This window comes from Bombina bombina, chromosome 10 (assembly GCF_027579735.1).
Source record: "Bombina bombina isolate aBomBom1 chromosome 10, aBomBom1.pri, whole genome shotgun sequence".
In the NCBI taxonomy this organism is placed as follows: domain Eukaryota; kingdom Metazoa; phylum Chordata; class Amphibia; order Anura; family Bombinatoridae; genus Bombina; species Bombina bombina.
The window spans coordinates 30,107,907-30,133,313 of NC_069508.1; the positions used below are offsets into that span (position 1 = coordinate 30,107,907).

Genomic DNA, 25,407 nt, shown 5'->3' on the forward strand with positions numbered 1-25,407 from the left:
AAATGATAATTTTGCAGCAGTCTCTTAATTTTTCCAGAGCTGTATATACACATTCACATTAGCTTGTATATATATATATATATATTCTTCCTGGTTACACAGTTAACATAAAAGTCACGTTATACCCTGACCAAAAACAATATTATGGCTAAAAAGGCCTAAAACCTGGGGGGGGGGGCAGCAGAATTTTAAATGCCTGGATAGCACAAAACCTAAATACGCCCATACATATCATCTATCCAAAAGACCAGCCATCATAAAACCAGTATAGATTTTTAGGATGCATAACATATGCATCTCCAGACAAAAAAAAATAATATTAAAAATTAATAAAATAATTTATCTGATAAACCAGGATTTACTACCCAAATCTATTAATTTTTGTTTTGGGTGACATACACTTGAAACCCCAGAAAATACAAAGACTGACAGATCAGTGTTTCTCAGTTCCAGTCCTCAGAGCACACTAACAGGGCAGATTTTCAGGATATCTAAACTATAGAATGGGTGAAATAATCAGGTGATTAGTAAAAATGGTAATCCTAGAAATTGTATTTGTTAACACCTGGTTCAGAGCACTTCACTCGGCTATTCTGCAATCCCAGTGGCGATTATGGGTGGACAGGCTCACTACTCTCTTGTAAGAGTAACAATCACTGTGCTTTAATACAGATTTCCAAACTATTGTTTCAGGCTTTTTGATGTTCAGTGTCATTTTCATCCTCAGACATTGGCCATCTACATACCAGTGATGTGCAGTGACGTCAGAGGATGGTGAGGCAGTGGCTAGGATACGCCCATACATATCATCTATCCAAAAGACCAGCCATCATAAAACCAGTATAGATTTTTAGGATGCATAACATATGCATCTCCAGACAAAAAAAAATAATATTAAAAATTAATAAAATAATTTATCTGATAAACCAGGATTTACTACCCAAATCTATTAATTTTTGTTTTGGGTGACATACACTTGAAACCCCAGAAAATACAAAGACTGACAGATCAGTGTTTCTCAGTTCCAGTCCTCAGAGCACACTAACAGGGCAGATTTTCAGGATATCTAAACTATAGAATGGGTGAAATAATCAGGTGATTAGTAAAAATGGTAATCCTAGAAATTGTATTTGTTAACACCTGGTTCAGAGCACTTCACTCGGCTATTCTGCAATCCCAGTGGCGATTATGGGTGGACAGGCTCACTACTCTCTTGTAAGAGTAACAATCACTGTGCTTTAATACAGATTTCCAAACTATTGTTTCAGGCTTTTTGATGTTCAGTGTCATTTTCATCCTCAGACATTGGCCATCTACATACCAGTGATGTGCAGTGACGTCAGAGGATGGTGAGGCAGTGGCTAGGATACGCCTTCATTCTTTAGATATCCTTTGTTGAAGAAATAGCAATGCACATGGGTGAGCCAATCACATGAGGTATCTATGTGCAGCCACCAATCAGCAGCTACTGAGCATATTTAGATATGATTTTGAACAAAGGACATCAAAAGAATAAAGAAAATTAGATATTAGATGTAAATTGGAAAGTTATTTAAATTTGCATATGGGTTTCATATGGGTTTCATGTCCCTTTAAATGGTGTCTTGGAAAACTGGTCAACTTAGTAAACATCTGATTTTAGTCTAAAAGGATTGTAACAGAAACTCTTGCCAGATAACACAATGCTTGCTCTGATTATGAGATCTAGAAATCCATGCCCATTAAAATATGTTTAAAACATACATTTTACTTTAACGCTGCAAATTATGCTTATAGATTCTTTCATTACATAAGGGATGAGAGTCAGAGGGGGAGGAAGAGAGACAGAGAGAGAAAGAGACCATGGGGGAGAACAACACATAAGGAGAGAGATGGATAGATAGAGAGACAAACACACACACACAAGGGGGGGGGACCACTGCATTTTAAAGTAATAAAACAGCAGAGCTACAGAGAATTCAGAAAATTAGTCTATAATTTAGTGTGAAGTACAGAGGCAAGCTGCTAAATTAGTGGGTGTAAAGTTTGAGTAAACAAAATACAAAAACGACCCTGCTATAAAAGAGTAAACAAACACTAAACCACATTCATTAAATTATCATTTTCACTAACAGAATCTTTCAGTAAAATCTTACTTTAATAAGATGTGGGTGAAACACTGCTCTCTGTGCCTCTCTCCTGCTCTGTAAGGATTCAGGAAGTGACAGTGGCACATTCCACTGCACTTAGAGGGGAAGAACAGAACTCTCTTTTTCACTTTAGCAAAGCTAGCAGGTTCAGAGGACAGCAACAAAATATATGAAAGTTGTTTTTTTGCGTTTTTGTTTTATATGATTTAACATCCAGCCCCAACCCTATGTTCCACTTACTAATGCCTCTCGCTGGATTGGTTCAGCCCAAATAGGACTGCCTCAAATAAGCAGTTAATGAGCCATGCAATGATCTTAACCACTTGCATCCAGTAGATGGCGCAGCATGTTGTGTAATGGTGGGCAGACCTGATTGTGCCTCTTCATTGCACAACATATAGCTGTGAGAAAAAAAAATGCTGGGGGAAAAAAATTACAATTTTTTTTTAAAGCCAATAAAAAAAATATTTTTTTGCCCATATGAGAGGTGAAGCACTGCCTCACCTGCCTCTAGTGACTGCACATCACTGCTACATACATACACATCCATTCCAAAGCCAAAAAACCTATATGTCAGGCTTTGAAGTGCTGTAAGAGACGCTCTACTCTTACCTACGGTGTTAGTGGAAGGTCCCGTCCCAGGGGTGCACTAAAGCTAACTGCGCTGCATTTGTTGGAGTTCTGGGTTTCATCTTAGCACATCCGGCAACCCAGGATATGCCATCTTCTTCTGCATGATGATGATTGTGGCTATGAAGTTCAAGAAAAGAAAGCACTATTTATTTGTTCTGCAACAGAAGTGCTACTGCTGCTTCTTAAGTGCCAAGACTGAAAAGGAGCTGTTAAAAGTTCTCTGCCTACACCTATTCATTGCTTTGATAATCAGATGGAGACCCTGGTACTCTTGTTCCTGGCCTGCCTCACTGGTTTTGACTTTGGTATGTCCTTTAAATTCTGCAACCTGTCTGACTCCCATCTTTATTGCAAGCTGAAGGACTAATATGTAATGTCCAAATGCGGGTAAATGGTCATTAGACTGAGGCTTGGTATTGCCAGAGGAGTTTCTGATCATCTTTACTGACTGGATATGCAAGTCCAGCAAAAACAAAATTTATGCTTACCTGATACATTTATTTATTTCTTGATATGGCGAGTCCACGGATCATCATCAATTACTGTTGGGAATATCACTCCTGGCCAGCAGGAGAAGGCAAAGAGCACCACAGCAGAGCTGTTAAGCATCACTTACCTTCCCACAAACCCCAGTCATTCGACTGAAGGAAAAGGAGAGAAAGGAAATAAGGTGCAGAGGTGCCTAAAGTTTATATAAAAAAAAAAAACTGTCAAAAACAGGGAGGGCCGTGGACTCACCATGTCAAGAAAGAAAGAAATTTATCAGGTAAGCATAAATTTTGTTATCTTTCTAATGACACAGTGAGTTCACAGATCATCAATTACTTTTGGGAATCAATACCCAAGCTAGAGGACACAGATGATACGGGAGGGACAAGACAGGTAACCTAACCAGAAGGCACCACTGCTTGAAGGCCCTTTCTCCCGAAATAGAAACATCAGTCGAGGCAAAAGAGCAAATTTATAGACTTTAGAAAAAGAGAGCAAGGAAGGCCAAGTCGCTGCCTTACAAATCTGTTTCACAGAGGCCTCTTTCTTGAAGGCCCAAAAAGAGAACACTGCCCCAGTGGAGAGAGCTGTAATTCCCTCAGGAGGCTGCTGTCTAGCAGGCTCATAAGCCCTACAATAACACTTCTCAACCAGAGAGAAGAGAAGTGGCATAAGCTTACTTGCCTATATGTCTAATCAGAACAACAAACAGTACAGGAGACTGACAAAAGTCCCCTGTAGCGAAAATTTAAGGTCCCACACAACATCTAAGTTGTACACCTGACGATCTTTATGAGGAGTAGGACAGAGAAAAGGAACAACAAGTTCCTGACTAAAATCTCTGTCCGAAACAACCTTAGGAAGAAAACCAACTTGGTTCGAAGAACTGCCTTATCTATCGAAATACGAGATAAGGAAACCATACTGCAAAGCTGAGAGTTTGGAAACCCTCAGAGCAGAAGAACAACAAAACTTTCCAAGATAACACTTAATATCTATTAAATGCATAGGCTCAAACTGAGCCTGACAAAAAACTTTAAGAACAAGGTTAAGGCTCCAAAGGAGCAACCGACTTAAATAAAGTCCTGATTCCGACCAGGACCTGAAAAAATGATTGAGCAGCAGAATGGCAAGCGCTGAAATCTGACCCTTGAGAATACTAACTAATAACCCCTTCTCAAGGCCTCCTCCTTGCATGAGAGGCAAAGAGAATGACTGGGGTTTGTGGGAAGGGGCTCTTTGCCTCCTCCTGCTGGCCAGGAGTGATATTCCCAACAGTAATTAATGATGATCCATGGACTCACCATGTCATTAGAATAAACATGTCTACATACCCTGCAATCACTATGTTATTCAGTCTAGATGGCCAGCTAAAATGTGTAGGAGAAAGCTAGTATAGGTTCAAAAAGGAACACAGAACATTTGCCAGGGAATTTGTCAAGATAGACTACACAGAGAAGTTGTCTAAATCTGATAAATCAAAAAGTAATTTGGGAAAAAATAAATCAATCAATTAAAGATGTAAACAATAAATAAAGGAAATTACCTTTTATACCTCGTAAAGGGGCTTAAGGAGAGGAAAGCTTGTGACAGTTAATGGCTATTTCTGATGAAAAACAAATAGAGCATAATACACATAAAAGGTTGTAAATTTTACAAAAAAAAATAAAGTTCTTAAATGATAAAATACTGTAACAAATGCAAACACAGTGAAATAATTTATTTACATTAAAAATTCAACAAGAAAAACAATGGCTTTAAAATTAAACAATTTAAAAACTTGTAGTAAAATAATAATACATATGTTTTCCAGAACAATGTTTAAAGTGTGCAATACTGAAACAATATGTTTTGCAATACATACTGAGCGGAAATTTCTAGGAACATAGTATAAAAGGAGTATTTGATTATTAAACACATTTCTTTATTTTACTGTGTGTTAAACCCTTACAAGTAGTTAAAGGGACACAAAACCCATTTTTTCCCCTTTGAGATTCAGATAGAGCAGCAATTTTAGGCAACTTTCTAATTGATTTATTTTATCAAATTTTCTTCATTCTTTTGCTATTTATTTTTAAAAAGCAGGAATGTAAAGCTTAGGAGTCAGTCCATTTTAGATTCAGCACCCTGGATAGCGCTTGCTTATTGGTATTTACATTTAGCCACCAATAAGCAAGCGCAACCCAGGTTCTGAACCAAAAATGTGCTGGCTCCTAAGCTTTACAGTCCTGCTTTTTTAAATAAAGATAGCACGAGAATGAAGAAAACTGATAAAAGCAGTAAATTAGAAAGTTGTTTAAAATTGCCTGCTCTTTCTGAATCATTAAAGAAAAAAATTGGGTTTAGTGACCCTTTAATAGTCAAAATTGTGCTTCTTTGACACTCCAAATGAGGATACAGCTGGGTAGCCAATGAGGAGCAGGCATATATACACATGCTCCAATCAGAAGCTGTATCTTTATATGGAACAGAATGGGGTTGTTCCTAGAGTGCAACACTGAAGGAATTAACCACATAATAAAAATAATTTAACAATAAAAATCTCTAATAAAATATAACTTTTTATTGGCACTAGAATTCACGTTTAAGGATGGGAAAAACCTGCTCTGTTTGTGTAAATTTCTTTAAATGTTTTACTAAATAAAATGATTTGGAACATCCTTTAATGAAAAGGTTCTTATCAATTCACTATAATACTAAAAATAATTCAGTTATAACATGGCTTCCTTCAATCTCAAGATGCTTTATATTTATGTATGACTAAGAAAAAAATAGTTTAAACAAAACAAATGTTAAACAGAAACTAAAGGTTTGCTGTTTTGTGTAACATTGTTCATTTTCTGTTTATAGTTATTTGTTAAATGTTTTCTTTGTATTGTGTAAATGTAAATTTTGATATATATATATATATATATATATATATACATATATATATATAATATAAATCTTGTATTGCTACAGTAGAGGCTAGTGTTGTTGCATATTTACAAGTATATAATACTTTAATAAGATAAATAGGATGTTTAAAAAATTGAACACCCAACTCTTAAGAGAAAAAAGGAATGATTATGATTTTTACTTGCAAATATTAAAAAAAAATGTTAAAAAAACAATACTTCCCTTTGTCTAATAGTAAAAGCCTGATTTCTTCCTAGACATTCTGAACACACATGGGCAGTTTAACAACACCCACACAAAATTTACAGACAAACAGGCCATTAGCTGCAAATGATTTGAACAGGGTCCAGTTTCCTGCTTAAAACCAAATTGAGGTAAATCCAATGATTTCATTTTTAATAACGTAAATGTAATATGTTCAGCCTATACCCACGCAAGGCAATATTTGGACTGTAAGCAGTTTTAGGGATTTCTTAATATAATTATTTTAAGCTAGTCAGCTTTGTGGCTGTCCTATTAATACAAAGCCAAACTGCCAATAGGGTAGAGATGAAGAGTGCAAAAAAAGTGGCTGTGTGCTAATCTGTTCAGTCCCATCACTGGGCTTTTCTGTGTGCGGTCATACAGGGAGCTTCGGACTTGCTGTGCCTTTAGTACTCATTGCTTTGTGACTGTCCTCTTCAGTGTTATTCTCCGCAGAAGCTGATGAGTTCCGATCGTCTGACCAATGTAAACTGACCCTTTCATTTTCCCTCTCAGTCCTTGCCTTGATAGAATATGAAGCCATTCTGGCTTTCCGGTATTGATCGCTGCAGTACCATATAAAGCATCTGTGTAAAAACAATATGAAAAAGGTAAATGTCAGTGTTCCAACTTATTTGATTAATATCCATTTCTTGAGTGAAATATATTGCAATTTTCTTTACCTTGAAAACATAATAATATATCTTAAATCTGTATTTTCACATTCACTTTTTAATAAAAAAATAGATTTGTTCCTTACTGCAAGTTGACAGACAAGATGTTGAGTAATCTATGTAGCATATATAGTTTATTACTTTTTTTTTAATTTGTGAAAATAAAATATTAAAAGGAACATTACACTAATTTTACACACACGCATATATACATATATATATATATATATATATATATATATACTGTATATACACACACACACATATATATATACACTGTATACACACACATATATATATATACTGTATATACACACACACGCATATATATATATATATATACACACTGTATATACACACACACATATATATATATACTGTATATACACACACACGCATATATATATATATATATATACACACTGTATATACACACACATATATATATATATATATATATATATATATACACTGTATACACACACACACATATATATACTGTATATACACACACACGCATATATATATATATATATATATATATATATATATATATATATATATATATATATATATATATATATATATACTGTATATACACACACATATATATATATATATATATATACACTGTATATACACACACACACATATATATACTGTATATACACACACACGCATATATATATATATATATATATATATATATATATATATATATATATATACACTGTATATACACACACACACACACATATATATATATACTGTATATACACACACACACATATATATATATACACTGTATACACACACACACACACTATACACATATACACTGTATATACACACACACACACTATACACATATACACTGTATATACACACACACACTATACACATATACACTGTATATACACACACACATATATATATATATATATATATATATATATACTGTATATACATACACACACACACATATATATATATATATATACTGTATATACACACACACATATATATATATAAATACTGTATATACATACACACACATATATATATACATACACAGAGTAAATATGTATATATATAAAAAAAATATTAACTTCAATGTTTCATAACAGATGGTCTTTAATACATTACATAATGCTAGTTTGATGGTGCCTATCATCTGGCAATTAAATAGTTAATATTCAACCATGAAATTAGTTTGTTAGAATTTAACTTTAGTGATCTCTATGAAGAAATATTGTTTAATACACCCACTCAGCATAAAAAAGGACACAGAAGGTAATCTGAACACGTTTATATTTCATAAGCGGACAATTCTTTTGAAATACAACAATTAGAGACAGAATACAAAAGAGGCATTTCAGCTGCATTGGTGTTCCATACAAACAAACATCAGTCCATTAACACACAAAAGATGTATGGTTACTCTAATAACCTTAACATTAATGCATTATGGTTTTGTTTTTTTTCCCCAAAACTATGAAAGAATAGACCATTTTTATCACCAATTTGACTTTACAGGAACAAGGTCAGGAATCCAGCATCTTTTAACAATCAATAATATAATTTGTAGCGTTGAACTTATTTTTCCATTGTAATAATTTTTGGTTAAATAGTGTTTTATGCAGCTATGTACAATGCCATTGCCCTTCAAATCTGAAATTAAAGCTGTTCTTTAAAACAGATTTTGCATTCGTGAGCAAGACTGTAGCATCTCGCTCTTTCTTATAGAAGTATCTTAAACACAAAGCACTCTGGGAAAAACAGAAAACAAAAACAAGTCAAGCAACCTATTTGCTAAACTTTGCACCTTTGAATTTTGCCACATGGCTAACACACAATAGGGAGGCATGCACTAGTCCTGGTTGGTTTCTCAACAGCCGGGGCACAGCCCAGTACCGGACTCTGGTGGCCCTGCTGGTGGGCCCTAAACTTCCATGCCCCCTCTGCATGCTCTGATAGACCTGCTGCTCCACAGGAATACCAGGCAGACCTGTCAGAATGCCATTGCACATGCGCGTGTGCACGTGTAGCAGCAGTTCAGTGGTAGGAAAAGGACCGTGGAGAAGATCATGCCACTGACACTAATGAAAGTATATATTTTATTCCCCCACTGACACCAATATATATTTATAAATATAAAACTACCGGGCCCTGGAGACATCCGGCTAAAACGTACCAGGCCTTGAGGTCACTTGGGTTGAGAACCATTGCACTAGATAATGCAGATGTCATTTAAGAGGGGAAAAATCAATCGTAAACTTGCCTGCTCTATCTGAATCATGGAACTTTAAACACGTTTGTAATATACAGTACTTCTGTTATTAGATTTGCTTCATTCTCTTGGTATTCTATTTTAAAAAGAGCAGCAATGCACTAGTGGGAGCTAGCTGAACACTTCAGGTGAGCCAATGACAAGAGGCCTACAATCAGCAGCTAGCTCCCAGTAGTGCATTGCTGCTGCTAAGGATATGAACATATGCTTTTCAAAAAAGGATATCAAGAGAACAAAAAGAAAATTGATAGTAAGTAAATTGGAATGTTATTTAACCCCTTAAGCTATTGCGACGTATATATACAATGTGCAGTCATTTTCTTATTTTACTTCACAACGTATATATGTCGGAGTGACAGGAAGCTCCAGCAGTCTCGGCTGTTAAGTTACAGCCAAGAGCTGGAGTTCCTGAGCTCATGGCATCTACCCTCATATGGAACCGGAGCACGATCGGTGCTCTGGTTCCATATGTGTGTGTCAACGTCTAACGATCATCTGCAGGAGGTGTGGGAGGGAATCTGGGAAAGCGGGTGGGCAATCCAGCATCGGAGGGGGGAGGGAGTAGGATGGCCCTACACTACAGAAAAAAACAACTTTCCAATTCATTTTTGTGACAAAATTTGCTTTGTTCCCTTGCTATTCTTTGTTGAAAACTAAACCTAGGTAGGCTCTTATGCTAATTTCTAAGCCCTTAAAAGCCGCCTCTTATCGCAAAGCATTTTACTTTTTCACAGCTAGAGGGCATTAGTTCATGTGTCCCATATAGATAACATTGTTCTCACTCTCGTGGAGTTACTTATGAGAGGGCACTGATTGGATAAAATGCAAGTCTGTCAAAAGAATAAGGGGACAGTCTGGACTTAGATACAAGGTAATCACAGAGGTAAAAAGTGTATTAATATAACTGTTTTGGTTATGCAAAACTGGGGAATAGGTAATAAAGGGGTTATCTATCTTTTACAAAAAAAATTTTTTTAAAAGAATTCTGGAGTAAAGTATCCCTTTAACCTTACAAGCTACCTGATTAACACCTTCACTGCCGAGAATAATAGCAATGTGGTGCACAGCTGCAGTTAACAACCTATTACAAAAAAAAAAAAAACGTCAAAGCCTTATATGTCTGCTTTTTCTCAACAAAGGGGATCCCAGAGAAGCTTTTACAACCATTGCATTGATTGCACAAGTGATGAGTAAATAATTTCAGTGAGAAATCCAAAGTTTGTGAAAAAGTTAATGATTTTTTTTTTTTATGTGATCGCATTTGATGCGAAATGGTGGCATGAAATATATCAAAATGGGCTTTTTACTTAAAAAATATATATATCGTTTTTACAGATAAATCAAACAGAAATAGAGCCTTGAGTGATAGCAAAACTGCTAAAAATTCACAGGTATTTTGTGCAAGTTCTTCTCTGAAAGTCCCGATATTGAAGTGGTTAAAATTGCATGCTCTACTGAATCATAAAGTTTAATTTTGACTTTACTGTGCTTTTAAAGCTTTAATTTGGATTATCCGATTTTTTTTGAAAGGTCAGTTTAACCCATTAAAGGGACATTAAAGTCAAAGTTTAATGATTCAGATAGATCAAGCAGTTTAAAGGAACTTTCCAATTTACTTCCATTTTCAAATAGTGCTCATTCTTTTTATTTACACTTTCTGAGGCACAGGCACTAAATCCCTACTGAGCATGTACACAGTATATAAGTATATGGTTCTGTGCAGAGGCGTAACTAGAAACCACAGGGCCCAGGTGCAAGAATCTAAGAAGGGGCCCCCCCATCGCCCCTCCCCCCTCCAAAAAAGGTGAATTTAATACATATTTTTTTTTTTTTTTTACATTTAACACAGAAAAAAAATGTGAATCAGATTACATGTCTGCAAAAGGAGGTACCTTGTGCCCACAGTCTGTGAGATGGTCTGACCCCCTATTACTGTATATATATATATATATATATATATATATAGTGACACTATTTAACCCCCCAGTACTGTATATAGTAAGTTAGTGACATAGTCTGTAATCTGCCGGTGAGATGGCTGGCCTGACACTACCCGCCCAGTACTTTATAAAGTGACCACAGTAGTCAGTGACATGGTCCACCCCCCATACTGTATATAGTGGTACTGTATAGTGACACTGTTTACCCCCTACACTGTAGTAATAAGGTCTGTAATTTGCTGGTTCCACAAACATACACATACACACACACATACATGCATAAATACACACACAGTCACATACATACACACCCTACACACGCACATAAACACCAATGGGTAAAACAGAAACACTAACCCCTGTAGTCATGTCACACTCACATGATATCAGTGCAGGCAGTGGTAGGTTAACGTTTTTTATTAAAAAAAAAATTATAAAAAAAAAAATTATAAAAGAAAAAAAAAAAATTTTTTTTTAAGGTGGGCCCCCACCATCAGGGGCCCAGTCGCATCTGTGACCTCTGCACCCCCTGTAGTTTCGCCCCTGGTTCTGTGATTGGTCGATGGTTGTCACATATTAGACGGGGCAAGCAAACTTAAGTAAATTTTGAAATTTTTCAGAAAAAAAAAAATATATCTTGCTCATTTAAAATTCAACAAAACTGTATTTAATGATCCCTCAGGGGCTGTGGTTTTTGCATGTCAAAGTTCAGAGTTTTATTGTCCATTTGGTTGGTATTTTTCTAGCACAGCTGGTATTTTGATCTCACATGCTAGTGCTGGTTTTGCATAAATACTGGCAATGCTAGTGCCAATAGTCATGCAGGACCTAGCACCAGGGTTGGCATCCTACAGCAGTGCAAAAGTTATAGCCAGTGCTGGGCATGGAAAGACCCGGCTCACTGCCACCAGGGGCTCATATAGCACTTATACACAAAGTCAGAAACATTGTGTCAGTCTATGTCTTTATCCCCCCGCTGGATGAATGGCACCCCCTGTTCCTAACTGAGCTTAAAGTTTTCCATCAATTTTACCCAGTTTTAAGGGCAGATTTTTAAAGGTTGAAAGCTCTTATTGGCTGTAGGCTCACACACGTGAGCCAGAAACTGATATTAATATAGCAATGGTTTAAAATGCTTCTTCCTAAACCCTCTCTGCCTCCTTGTCTGTCAGTTTGGCAATACATTACATAAAGCAGAAGTCATCTTATTCGAGATTTGAAGCAGACTATGGAATCAGGCACCCCTAAAGGGACAGTATACACTCATTTTTATATAACTGCATGTAATAGACACTACTATAAAGAATAAGATGCACAGATATTGATATAAAAATCTAGTATAAAATGGTTTAAAAACGTACTTAGAAGCTTTCAGTTTAGCCCTGTTGAAAAGGCAGTTGGAAAGCCCACTCCAAGTAGGAAATAAGACACTTCCCCCCCCCTTCTTTTGCATATGAAAAGACCCTTTACACAAACAGGAGAAAGCTGGAGAAGGTAGCGGACGCTATTCAAATAAAACTTTGGGGCTTGATTAGGAGTCTGAAAATCAGAGCAATGTTCTTTAGAAATAAGCAAAATTATACATTTTTAAAAAAAAAAAACTTTCTGGGCTTTATAAATAGATCATCTACAAAACATTTATGCAAAGAAAAAATGAGTGTATAATGGCCCTTTAAGCAGATGTATCTGTATAGATTGTGGCTCTGTCCCCACTAACCAAAGCAGCTCAGGAGGGACGTGCAGTCAGGGGAGGAAGAGTCTCACCTTACCTGTCCCAAAAAAAAAAAAAGAAAAAAAAAAGTGAAATGAAAATAAAAAAAAAAACAACTCACCAAATGTTCTGAATTTCGCTGTAAATACGGGGAGAGAGGCAGTGATGAGCTCAGCCTCCCTTAATTGCTCAACTGCTTAGATAGTGCTGGATGGAGCATTGACCCACTGCCTGACAGGTCAGGTGTTATGACATAATTAGTCCAATCATGAAAAAGCCCCAGGTGAGGCAGCAATCATATGTGCCCCATGGTGGGGAGTGTATCTTGAGCCAGTGTTAGTGTAAGAGTAGCACTCTTTCTGACAATCTTTGGGCGGGAACCACTTAGAAGAAGGAACACTGGGTGGCAGACTTGCAAGGGAGCATTGCAGGAGCTACTATTTGATCAAACCTGTCCCTCTCAGCCCCAGCACTGACTATCCTGCCTACTACTGATCTCTCAGGCTCCAAGGGCAAGATTCAGCCTTCACAAAGACTACTCTACAACACAGTTAATGGTCTCTAGCTCTTGGGGACTTATCACTCTCTGAAGCAGAAATGGGTCCGCAAACGCCAAATCTTAAAACAAAAACATTTTATTGTGTCTTCTTAAAAACAACAATTCATAGAAGGGGGTTAATCCATCAAAAATCTGTATTGGCCGGCACCCCCTCTATGACGGATTTACACAGGTGCGTTCTCTCCCTATGATCTGAGAAGCAAGTGTATCTGGGACTTATCCCTCTCTGCCCCACTCTCCAGAACATCTCCCCATACTTCACTCCACTACAGGCCAAGGGTGAATATCCCAGCACTGATGGACTTTCTAGTCCCGAGGGAGAGCTAGGGAGTGAGGGCTGATCTCATTTTGCGGCTGGTGAATGACTGTCCCTACTCCCAGGGAGAAGTCTTCTTGTAATCAGTCTTCCCACATTCTCTACCATCATTTTTAATTAGGTGGTGTGGCAAATTTTGATGGGAATTCTTTTTTTCATGGCAGCAGTCTGCACTGATTGCTGCTACTTATTAAGCACATGAACTGTATCCTCAAAAACTTAATGTGTTAAAGGGACAATCAAGTCAAAATAAACTTTAATGATTCAGAAATAGCTGCAGTTTTAAGACACTTTACTTAAATTAACAAATTTTGCAGTATTTTTATTTTCACACTTTCTGGGGAACAGGAGTCTACTGCACATGTTCTCAAGCTCACAGGGTATACGTATACTAGTCTGTAATTGGCTGATGTCTTGAAGGAAGGTTGAAATAGTCTCTCTCTGATAAAAATTCAATTCTTTATTAGGCATCAAAAAAGTATTAAAAAGAAAAAATGAATTTGTAAGAAAACAATCTATTGCTTTTTTGAAATTCAGAGTAGGTGTTAAATCGTGTTTTTATTATGTACTTGTTAAGTATGTAATTCTACTGCATTGAGTGGTCCTTTAAAAAACAGTGTGCATTAGTGCAGACCACCTATTTAAAAATAAAAAAATCCCCATTAAATTATCCTCAAGCGAACACTTCCCTGTATGTGTCAGTTACAGTATCACACAACTTGCATAACCTCTGCATCCCACTGGCTACCTGGCATTATGTGCTGCTGTCATCAGCCAATAGGCAGACAGCACTGTTAGACCAATCAGGGAAGAGAGGATGCAGTTGCAGTTTGCAAGAGGAAGAGTTTTTTGACATTTAGTACTGAGACTATATGATGTACTGAGGGGTGGTGAATTTAAGCTACCTCTGTCGGGTTCATATGTGTGTTTATCTGGCTCTGATACTGGACAGTGCCTCACCAGCCGCAAACCTCACCGCATGTCACTGCAGCTCAGTGAACCAGACTTCTTAGGCGATTTACATTAAGTCCTAGATGGTGTCCGATATATATTTATTGATTTGTTTAATAAAAGAACAACGGCAACCCAGTTTCAGTCTCCCTTATAGGTTAAATATATACAGAAGTTAGAGAACCTGTTGCTAAAATGTCAGACTTTTACCGCTGCTAATAGGGCCTGTCAATCCTAATACTACTAAAGAACTTTGTAATATTCTAAAATGAAAGCAAAATATAGCAGGCATAGATAGCTATTACTGTGTTCATGTGTTTTATCATGCCCATAAAATCTAAATAGGATTAAAATATTTTGGACAAAATAAAGGTTAGCAATGAAGCAGTGATTTGCTTACGTATACAGCGCATATAGAAAAATAATAGATTTTTCTGTCCCTTTAAAGCATATTTAATCAAACTATTATGGGTATACACTTGCAAACACACCTGTATATCTACATATTTCAAATATTTAAAGTATTTATTTATTTATTTATTTTACCTTTGATAGACAATGATGTAAGGTAATTAAATCAGAACATGATCTCTTACAAAAGGAATTTGTACTGGTTGGAATCATGGTCTGGCACATTCCAAATACAGATTACCACAAGCATATACAATTCTTCTGGGAATAATAGACAAGCAAGATAACTATAAAATCAGGGGTGGGAAAGAATCACAAATTCTGAATATGAAGCAGCAACATTATAAGCAAATGAGATAGAAATATACTGTCCTTGTAATTCTGCCTGTAAAGTTGAATGATTTAAAGCCCAGTATTTAAAAATACTATTTAAAAACATGGGCACTTTAAAGGGACACTGAACCCCAATTTTTATTTTGTGATTCAGATAGAGCATGAAATTTTAAGCAACTTTCTAATTTACTCCTATTATCAAATTTTCTTCATTTTCTTGGTATCATTATGCAAGAATGTAAGTTTAGATGCCTGGGTTGTTCTTGCTGATTTGCGGATAAATTCATCCACCTATAAATAAGTGCTTTCCAGGGTCCTGAACCAAACAAATAGCTTAGATGCCTCCTTTTTTCAAATAAACATAGCAAGAGAACAAAGAAAAAAATGATAATAGGAGTAAATTAGAAAGTTGCTTGAAATTGCATGCTCTATCTGAATCATGAAAGAAGAAAAAAATTGGGTTCAGTGTCCCTTTAAGTCTTTAAACTTTTCAATTACGCTTCTTTTTTAAAATACTTACCTTTTTATCACGGTAAACTTACCGCCGATCCTTCGTCCGCATCTCTTTCAGTATTTAGTATATAAATGATGATCCAGCATCCATTAATCATTGTGTGCGTCATGAGCTGGACCCCAAAGGGGGCACACAACGATTGGAGGAAGCCGGATCGTCATCGATATGCTAAATACTGAAGAAGATGCTGGCGGAGGATCGGCAGTAAGTTTACAGTAACAAAAAGGTAAGTATTTTTAAAAAAGAAGCGTAATTGTAAAGTATAAAGACTTAAAGTGCCCATGTTTTAAATAGTATTTTTAAATACGGGCTTTAAATTATTCAACTTTACAATCACTTTAAGTGTGTGTTGGAAATTAAACTCAAAATTGAAATATTTATAAATTGAAATTTTAAACAAAAGCATTTTTATTTTTTCCAGTAAAAGTTATATTTGGTTTAGTGAGTAGAGATGAGAGATAACTACTTGAAATACACTGGACAACCTGTAGATGACTGAGTAGTGGTGTGTGTGGTCAGATAATGGCTCCTTCCTAAAGCTACCATACATAGAGTAATGGTTTAATACTGCTGCAGATTACAGTAACACATAACACAGGGATGTATTTATTTTTTACCATCCTTGGCTGATAGTAACAATTAGAGCAGTATATTTGCCGTGTTGCTTCCTTCAAGGCAACATTTGTAAATGCATAGAGGCATTACACTCAGGGAACTTTAAAAACTGGACATTTAAGTGTCCAATGTTTTGGTATAGCTTTTACTGGACAGACCTTATCCTTGATAGGTTTTACTGTTAGAATATGTACGTATGTATAGTGCATCTGCTCTGAGAACACGCGTTGGCGATGACTCAGTTTGCATCATTGTTGGCAACTGCGTGCCACTGCTTGCTCCCTAAGTAGGTACACTGTTCCAATGAGAGTGTGCACAAAGCATATGTACATACATGTTGTGCAATAATGCCATCATTGAACTAAAAGCAGTTTTGTTAACACGTGTACTGTTAAAGGGACAGTTTACTCAAAAATGTTCTCCCCTTTAATTTGTTCCCAATGATCCACTTTACCTGCTGGAGTGTATTAAATTGTTTACAAGTAGCTCCTTTACCCTTATATTGGCATTTGAAATTGTTAATTTAGCATGTGGTATCCCCACCTATTCTGAAAGTTTGTGGCCGCGCGTACCAGCTATAGATAAGCTTTGTAAACACAGCCAGCAGAAGAAATTACACTCCCAGTGTGATAAAGCAGAGATAAGGTAATAAAATGTTGATTTTCCATTGTTCTCTCAAAGTATTGGTGATTGTTTTAAGGACAGATATAAGATAAAGAAGCAGGTATATGTGCACAATGTGATACAGTAATGAGATCTAATTATACCTACAAGCTCAACCTATTTTATTAGGCTGTGGCTTCAAAACACAAAATCCGAGCTTTAATATACAGAAATAAACTTTAAAAAGCTAATTTTCATACATTTTTTACTCTGCAGTTGGTAAAAAAAGCAATTGTAAACACATTAAGGGAAAAACTATTTTACAGTATACTGTCCCTTTAAGCTTGCATCTTTTCTAAACTGAAATGCATTCATATGCTTTTCATTTTTGCATTTTATATCCCTTTAAAGGGACATGAAACCCAATTTTTGTCTTTCGTGATTCGGATAGACTGAGCAAGTGATTTTAAACAACTTTTCAATTTACTTCTATTATCTCTTGTTTTGTTCACTTGGAATCCTTTATTGAAAAGGATACCTAGGTAGGCTCAGGAGCTGCTGATCGGTGGCTGCACAAATATGTCTTATGTTATTGGCTCACCCAATACACTAAGCTAGCTCCAAGTAGTGCATTGTTGCTTCTTCAACAAAGGATACCAAAAGAATGAAGCAAATTAAATAAGAGAAGCAAATTGGAAAGTTGTTTAAAATTGTATTATCTGTCTGAATCATGAGACAAATTTTGAGTTTCATGTCCCTTTAATTTAACTGTATAAACCTGTGGTATAACTTAACCTAGACTATGGAGGATTCTTGTCTATAGCAATCGCTATTCAGGAATATTTTGTTAACTCATAAGATGCCAAGAAGGATAGAAGGAGGGCATGTGAAGAAACAATGTATTACAACCCGCTCTGATGTTTAAGGAGTTCAACTCTAGCTGTCAATTTGTGGCAATGGTGACCCTCATCTCCACAAAATCACTGCAACATTGCAAATCTAAAATTGAAGGGGTTAATTTTATTATTGCACTATTTACCTGCAACACATTACAGCATTTTATTTTTTTCTGCACTTTTCTGTCCCTTTAAACAAGTAATATCATTTTAAACAATATATTGGTGACTAGAGAGCATTATATGTAAATTCGTTTCCCTGGTTATATTTGTTACATTTTGTTACACAGTGCGCATACAATAACCAGCACATTTGAGGTTAAACTGCATTATATAAAAGTGCTAACACATACACATCAGGCAAAAAAAAATCCTAAGAATAATGAAAACTATTCAGTTACCGACACTGGCAAAAAAAAGTAAAAAAAAGTGTTTAAAGCAAGTTTAATGTGATATAAACTGGTATGTTATTCCCACGGTCGTGTGGAAAGGAAGAAAATATATATTTCAGTGAGCAATTAAACATTTAGTGGAACTTCACTGCAAAAATATAAAACTGAAAACCAGTTTAAATATCAACTGATTCCAGCTTATCCATTTACCCCAACCAATGTAAACACAAGAATATTTTTTTTTTCTCTTAAAGGGATACTAAACCCAATTTTTTTTCTTCTTTCGTGATTCAGACAGAGCAGGCAATTGTAAGCAAGTTTGTAATTTACTACTATTATCAATTTGTCGGCATTCTATTGTTATCTTAATTTGTTAAAGCAGGAATCGAAGCTTAGGAGCCGGCCTGTTTTTGGTTCAGCACCCTGGGTAGCGCTTGCTGATTGGTGGCTACATATAGATACCAAGAGAACGAAGAAAATTTGATAATAGGAGTAAATGAGAACGTTTCTTACAATTGCTGTTCTATCTGAATCATGAAAGAAAACACTTGGGTTTAGTATCCCTTTAATATTTTTTGGACAAATACTGGAGTCATTTATGTACTTATAGAATAAGTGCACATATGACTTTTCATCATAAAATTTAGGTCCACACAAATATGGTCAGTTCTTTATTCATGATCTTTTCTTGACTTTACAGTAGTGACACTTGTTCTTTTACAATACTCTATCTTCCCCCTGGAACATCTCATGTGAGTGGCAAGGCTGTTAATACAAGTATATTTAAGTTTGGTACTGTCACCCGTACACAATCACTTAATGAATCACTGGTTTATGAAACTTTTAAACATTAAGGACAGAATTGACTGAGTGTAAAATGCATTTGTAAAGAGAACACATTCATATGTAGCTATTTGTCTACATACATACTTTATAGCAAAAATAAGTTTATGCTTTCAAAAGCCACAATACACAAACTATATTTTCCTCCACCCCCAGTGGTTATGAGTAACTGTTATGACCCATATATAGATAATCAGCAACGTCAATGACATCATGGGTTATATTATGCATTTATGACATCACGCATTTAAGGCATTCACAATTAATTATCAATTGACTTTAGAAAACAGTTTTGTAATTAAACTTATAACACATTTCCAAAAGACAGAGCTGACACCTGGTTACAAAAAGTTTTAGAATCCTTTGTATGTAATCCCCTTGCAAATACCTTACACATATTTCACACATCTATTGTTTTTTGTATATTAGTATAAAAGGGTAACCATAACACAAAAGCAATACAATGTAATGGGAACTTATAACGCCACTAAGAGTGATAGAAATCACTCACTAAGTTAAAGGGACAGTCTAGACAAAATTAAACTTTCATGATTCAGATAGGGTATGCAATTTTAAACAGCTTTCCAATTTACTTTAATCATCAAATTTGTTTTGTTCTCTTAGTATTATTTGTTGAAAGCTAAACCTAGGTAGGCTCATATGCTAATTTCTAAGCCCTTGAAGGTTGCCTCTTATCTCCACAGCTAGACGGTGCTAGTTTATGTGTGTCATATAGATAACGTTGTGCTCAATCCCGTGCAGTTACCTAGGAGTTAGCACTGATTACCTAAAAGGCAAGTCTGTCAAAAGAACTGAGATGAGTACTAGACCATCTGTTTTATAGCTGTATACAGGTTTTCCTCCTCTATTTTATGCAACATCTCACTAGAAAGAAAAAGTTCTATAATCAATATTTTACCCTCATATTTTTCCTCGTTTTTGTACCAGAAATGCCCGGCTATTTCACAAATACTTGTGAGCTATAGTTCTTTCATAAAACAAATTTTATAAAATATTGTCATCTTGACTTTATATTAAAGATTTTTATTTGGTTAGATAGATTTTTTTTCTATTTGTATTTATATAGCTCAGCTTTCAAGTTGATCATGTACAGACATAAATAATTATTTTACACAAAGAGTAATATTAGTAATATTAAAACGCCACTGAAAAAGTACTGGGAAATAGAAAAATTCCACTTTAATCTGTGGTTAATTCATTCTCCCCAATGATCTTTATATTGTACTAAATTTATGGGGCACCTTATTGGTTTGGGTACTAAGCAACTTGGGAATTAATACTATATATATTTCAACCAAAAATATAATTTATGTACGTTGGGGGGATCAGGATTCTAGTGGGGAAAAAAAAAAGATATATAGATAGGTAGATATTTGGTATGGGATAATTAACTTTAAAAATGCTGTGTAACATCAGTTCAAAAGTTATTCTTAAGTCTAATCAGATTGCATGAAATAGCCCTCAGCAAATATCATTCCTGTTAATGAGAAATTTCATATGTTACGTGGCAAGTTTAAAGTTCATATTCAGTTCATCAGTTCATATTTTTATATATATATATATATATATATATATATATATATATATATATATATATATATATATATATATATATATATATATATATATATATATATATATATATATATATATATTGGCAAGAAAAAGTAAGTGAACCCTTTAGAAATTACTGCATTTCTGTGTAAATCTGGCTTGATGTTTATCTAAGTTACAGTATTCAACACAATCTTTTTTAAAGGGACAGTCAAGTCCAAAAGTCACATGATTCAGATAGGGAATATAATTTTAAACAACATTCCAATTTACTTTTATCAACAATTTTGCTTTGTTCTCTTGGTATTCTTAGTTGAAAGCTAAATCTAGGAGGTTCATATGCTAATTTCTTATTCCTTGAAGGCCGCCTCTGCATTTGACAGTTTTTCAACACTAGAGGGCGTTAGTTCATGTGTTTCATATAGATAACATTGAGCTCATGCACGTGAATTTACAGAGGAGTGAGCACTGATTGGCTAAAATGCAAGTCTGTCAAAAGAACTGAGATAAGGGGGCAGTTTGCAGAGGCTTAGATACAAGGTAATCACAGAGGTAAAAAGTATAATAATATAACTGTGCTGGTTATGCAAAACTGGGGAATAGTTAATTAAGGGATTATCTATCTTTTAAGACAACAAAAATTCTGGTCTTGACTGTCCCTTTAACTAATAACACACATAATATTGTATTGCTCTTGTACATATTGAATATATCATTCAAATATTCACAGTATAGGTTGGAAAAAGTATGTAAAACCCTAGGCTTATGACTTCAACAAAAGCTAATTAGATTTGAAAATTGGCAAACCTGGTGTCCAATTAATGAAACAAGATTGGAGGTGTGGGTTAGAGCTACTTTGACTTATAAAAAGCACTCATACATTTTGAGTTTGCTATCCCACAAAAAGTATTTGTTGATGTGAACCATGCCTCGCAAAAAAGACCTGCAATAAAGATTTGCTGTATTGCATAAAGCTGGAAAGGGTTACAAAGTTATCTCAGAGGACATAGATATTCATCTATCTACTGTTTGACAAATTGTCTATAAATGGAGATGATTTAGTACTCTGGCTGCTCTCCTTAGAATTGGCCGTCCAGCCAAGAAGACTCAAAGGGCCACACCACACGATTCTCAATGGAGGTAAAAAAGAACCCTAGAGTGACAGCTAAAAACTTGAAGAAATCATTGGAATTGGTTAACATCTCTGTTCATGAGTCTACTATATGGAAAACATTGCACAAGCAAGGTGTCCATGGCAAGACAATGAAGAAAGCTGCTGCTTTCCAAAAATAAATTGCTGTGCGTCTAAAGTTTGCCAAAGACCACCTTGACAATCCACAATGCTAATGGGAAAATGTTTTGTGGACTGATGAAACTAAGGCTGAGTAGTTTGGGAAGAACACACAGTACTATGTATGGCGTAAAAAGGGCAACACATACCAATTTGAAAACATTGTCCCAAAAGGTAAGTACAGTGGAGGAAGCATCATGGAGGCTTCTTTGCTGTTTCTGGGCCTGGACCACTTGCCATCATCTAGGGAAAAAAGAATTCCCAAGTTTATCAAAATATCCTATAGGATAAAAATCAGGGTTGCTGTGCACCAGCTGAAGCTCAGTAGAAGTTGGGTGATGCAGCAGGACAATGATCCTAAACATCAAAGTAAATGCACTACTGAATCACTAAAAAAAAAAAAATATTGTTTGGGCTAGGTCCCTTTGCTGCTGGATTACCCTTCACTGAAACTGTTTGGGGGACAGCAATTTCCTGTTCCAACATGACTGTACAACTGTGGACAAAGTTCCATGAAGACATGGTTTGAGGAGTTTGGTGTGGAGGAACGATTAACCTATATAGAGCGCTGACATCAATTCCATTGAACTCCTTTGAGATGAATTGGAACGCTGATTGCGAGCCAGAACTTCTTGCCCAACATCAGTGCCTAACCTCACAATGCTCTTCTGGCTTAATGGGCACAAATTCCCACAGACACACACCAAAATCTTGCATAAAACCTCAAAAGAGTTGCAGCTGTTATACAGTAGTTACAAAGGGGGGGGGGGGGGTTATTCTATATTAATGACCATGGTGTTGGAATGGGATGACAAACAAGTGATGGTAAAAAGTTTACATACTTTTGGCCATATAGAGTGTGTGTGTATGCCTGTATGTATGTATGTATGTATGTATGTATGTATGTATGTATGAACGAATGAATGAATGAATAAATGAATGAATGAATGTATGAATGAATGAATGTATATATCTATCTCTCTCTAATATACTGTATTATATAAAATAAATACATATATATATATACATATATATATATATATATATATATATATATATATATACATACATACATATATATATATATATATATATATATATATATATATATATATATATATATATATATATATATATATATATATATATATATATAGTGCAATGGAAAGTGTAGCGCACTACAGCCCAGAAAGTCCAAACAGACAACCTCATGGTAAAATCCAAAGTGCTTTATTTCTTCAGTTTAAAAGCATAGAATACGGCAGCCATAAAAACACAACTCTTCACAAGATACAATTACAATGTGTACATGTACACCTACATATGCGTTTCGTGCATGCGCACTTGGTCACTGCATAGGTAACCACCTGTGCACACCTTACTTAAACAAATTGCTCTTAAAGATATAGTTTTTGTGAGATTACTATTTCAGTGATGGATAGACATATTTCTAACTCTGCAATTGATCACAACACAACGATTAATGTTTTAAATATTCTTGATAATGCACTCTTAGGCAAATTTTGACTTATAATTTTTGCAAACTTAGAAAGAAAGGAGGATAAAAAAATTATGTTAACGTCAGAAAAATAACCTTAATTGCCTATTCATTATAATAGATAGGACAGTAGGTTATGCACAACTAGTAAATTCATAATTTGCCACTCATAATATAACTTAATATTCATTTTTTAATTCATACAGAGGTCTATTAGAAAATACCTAATTTGATGAGTGTAAATATATAACAGCCAAGGAAAATCCTTGAAATCCTCATGTGTTGTTATGAAAGAGAGGCGAAGAATCTGTACTTAAATGAACAAATCAAGGTCTCTCCTCATATTGAAACCAAAAGGGCTACTGGTTTGTAAGGTAAAAATCCAGTATACCTCACGTTTATTTAGTTTGTTCTCCATCTCCTCCTCTCTTCCACACAGGCAAATGGTGGTCAATGCCCTGTATGGTCAATTTGGACACATCTGCATTATGCAGTTCTTTAAAGTGTCTTGCAACTGGAGTATCAGAGTCTATATCCTCTATTGATCTAAGGTGTTGAAGAAACCTGTCCTTTAACGGACATTTGGTTTTTCCTGTGTATTGCTTTGAGCAAATTTCACATGTTAATAAATAAACAACATGTGTAGTTACACAAGTTATGTAAAAATTAATGTCATGTTCTGCTTGCGTAGTGTTGGATTTAAACTTCTGTCCTTCTGTTACATGAGAGCAGGTTTTGCAGATTGGACATCTACATTTGAAAAAAACAACTCTCTTCTTAAGCCAAGTAGTAGTAGTTTTATTGGGCAAATCTGAGAAAGTTGCCCAAAGGAAAATATCATATTTCATTCCTCTCTGCTGGAATTTTTGACCACTCTTCTTTTGCCAACTGCTCTCAGATAGAAAAGGTTCCTTTTCCCAACTGCTGTTTTGAGATCTCTCCACAGGTGCTCTATGGGATTGAGATCTGGACTCATTGCTGGCCAGTTCAGTACTCTCCAGCGCTTTGTCTTAAACTATTACTGGGTGATTTTTGACGTGTGCTTTGGGTCATTGTGCTGCTTTAAGACCCATGACCTCTGACAGAGACCCAACTTTCTGACACAGGGCTCTACATTGCACCACAGAATTCTTTGGTAGTCTTCAGATTTCATCATGCCATGCACAGAGTCAAGACATCCAGTGCCTGAAGCAGCAAAGCAAACTCAAAACATCAGTGAACCTCCAACATGTTTGACTGTAGGGACTGTATTCTTTTATTTAAAAGCCTCATTTATTTTTCTGAAAACAGTAAATCGGCTTTACCAAAAAGCTGTAATTTTGTTTAATCTGTCCACAGCACATTCTCCCAAAAGGATTTTGGCTTCCTCAGGTAAGTTTTGGCAAACTCAAATTTGGCTTTTTTATGTTTTTGTGTCAGCAGTGGGGACCTCCTTGGTCTCCTGCCATAGAATCCCTTTTCATTCAGATGGCGATGTATAGTGCGAGCTGACACATTTGTACCCTGTGCCTGAAGGTCAGCTTGAATTTGTCTGGAAGTTGGTCAAGGTTCTTTATCCACCATACGAATAATCCTTCGTTTCAATCTATGATCATATTTTCTC

At 35.5% G+C, this 25,407-nt stretch overlaps 1 protein-coding gene across 1 annotated transcript in view; it reads right to left on the reverse strand.

Annotated features, from left to right (window-relative positions):
• Window positions 1-6,076: 6,076 nt before the first annotated feature.
• The window catches only part of LOC128641310 (uncharacterized), a 528,967-nt gene continuing 509,636 nt past the window's right edge, over window positions 6,077-25,407 (reverse strand). The window contains exon 5 of the mRNA XM_053693917.1: window positions 6,077-6,979. Coding sequence (XP_053549892.1) covers window positions 6,769-6,979 — 211 coding nt within the window. The 3' untranslated portion in view covers window positions 6,077-6,768. The remainder of the gene's footprint in view (window positions 6,980-25,407) is intronic.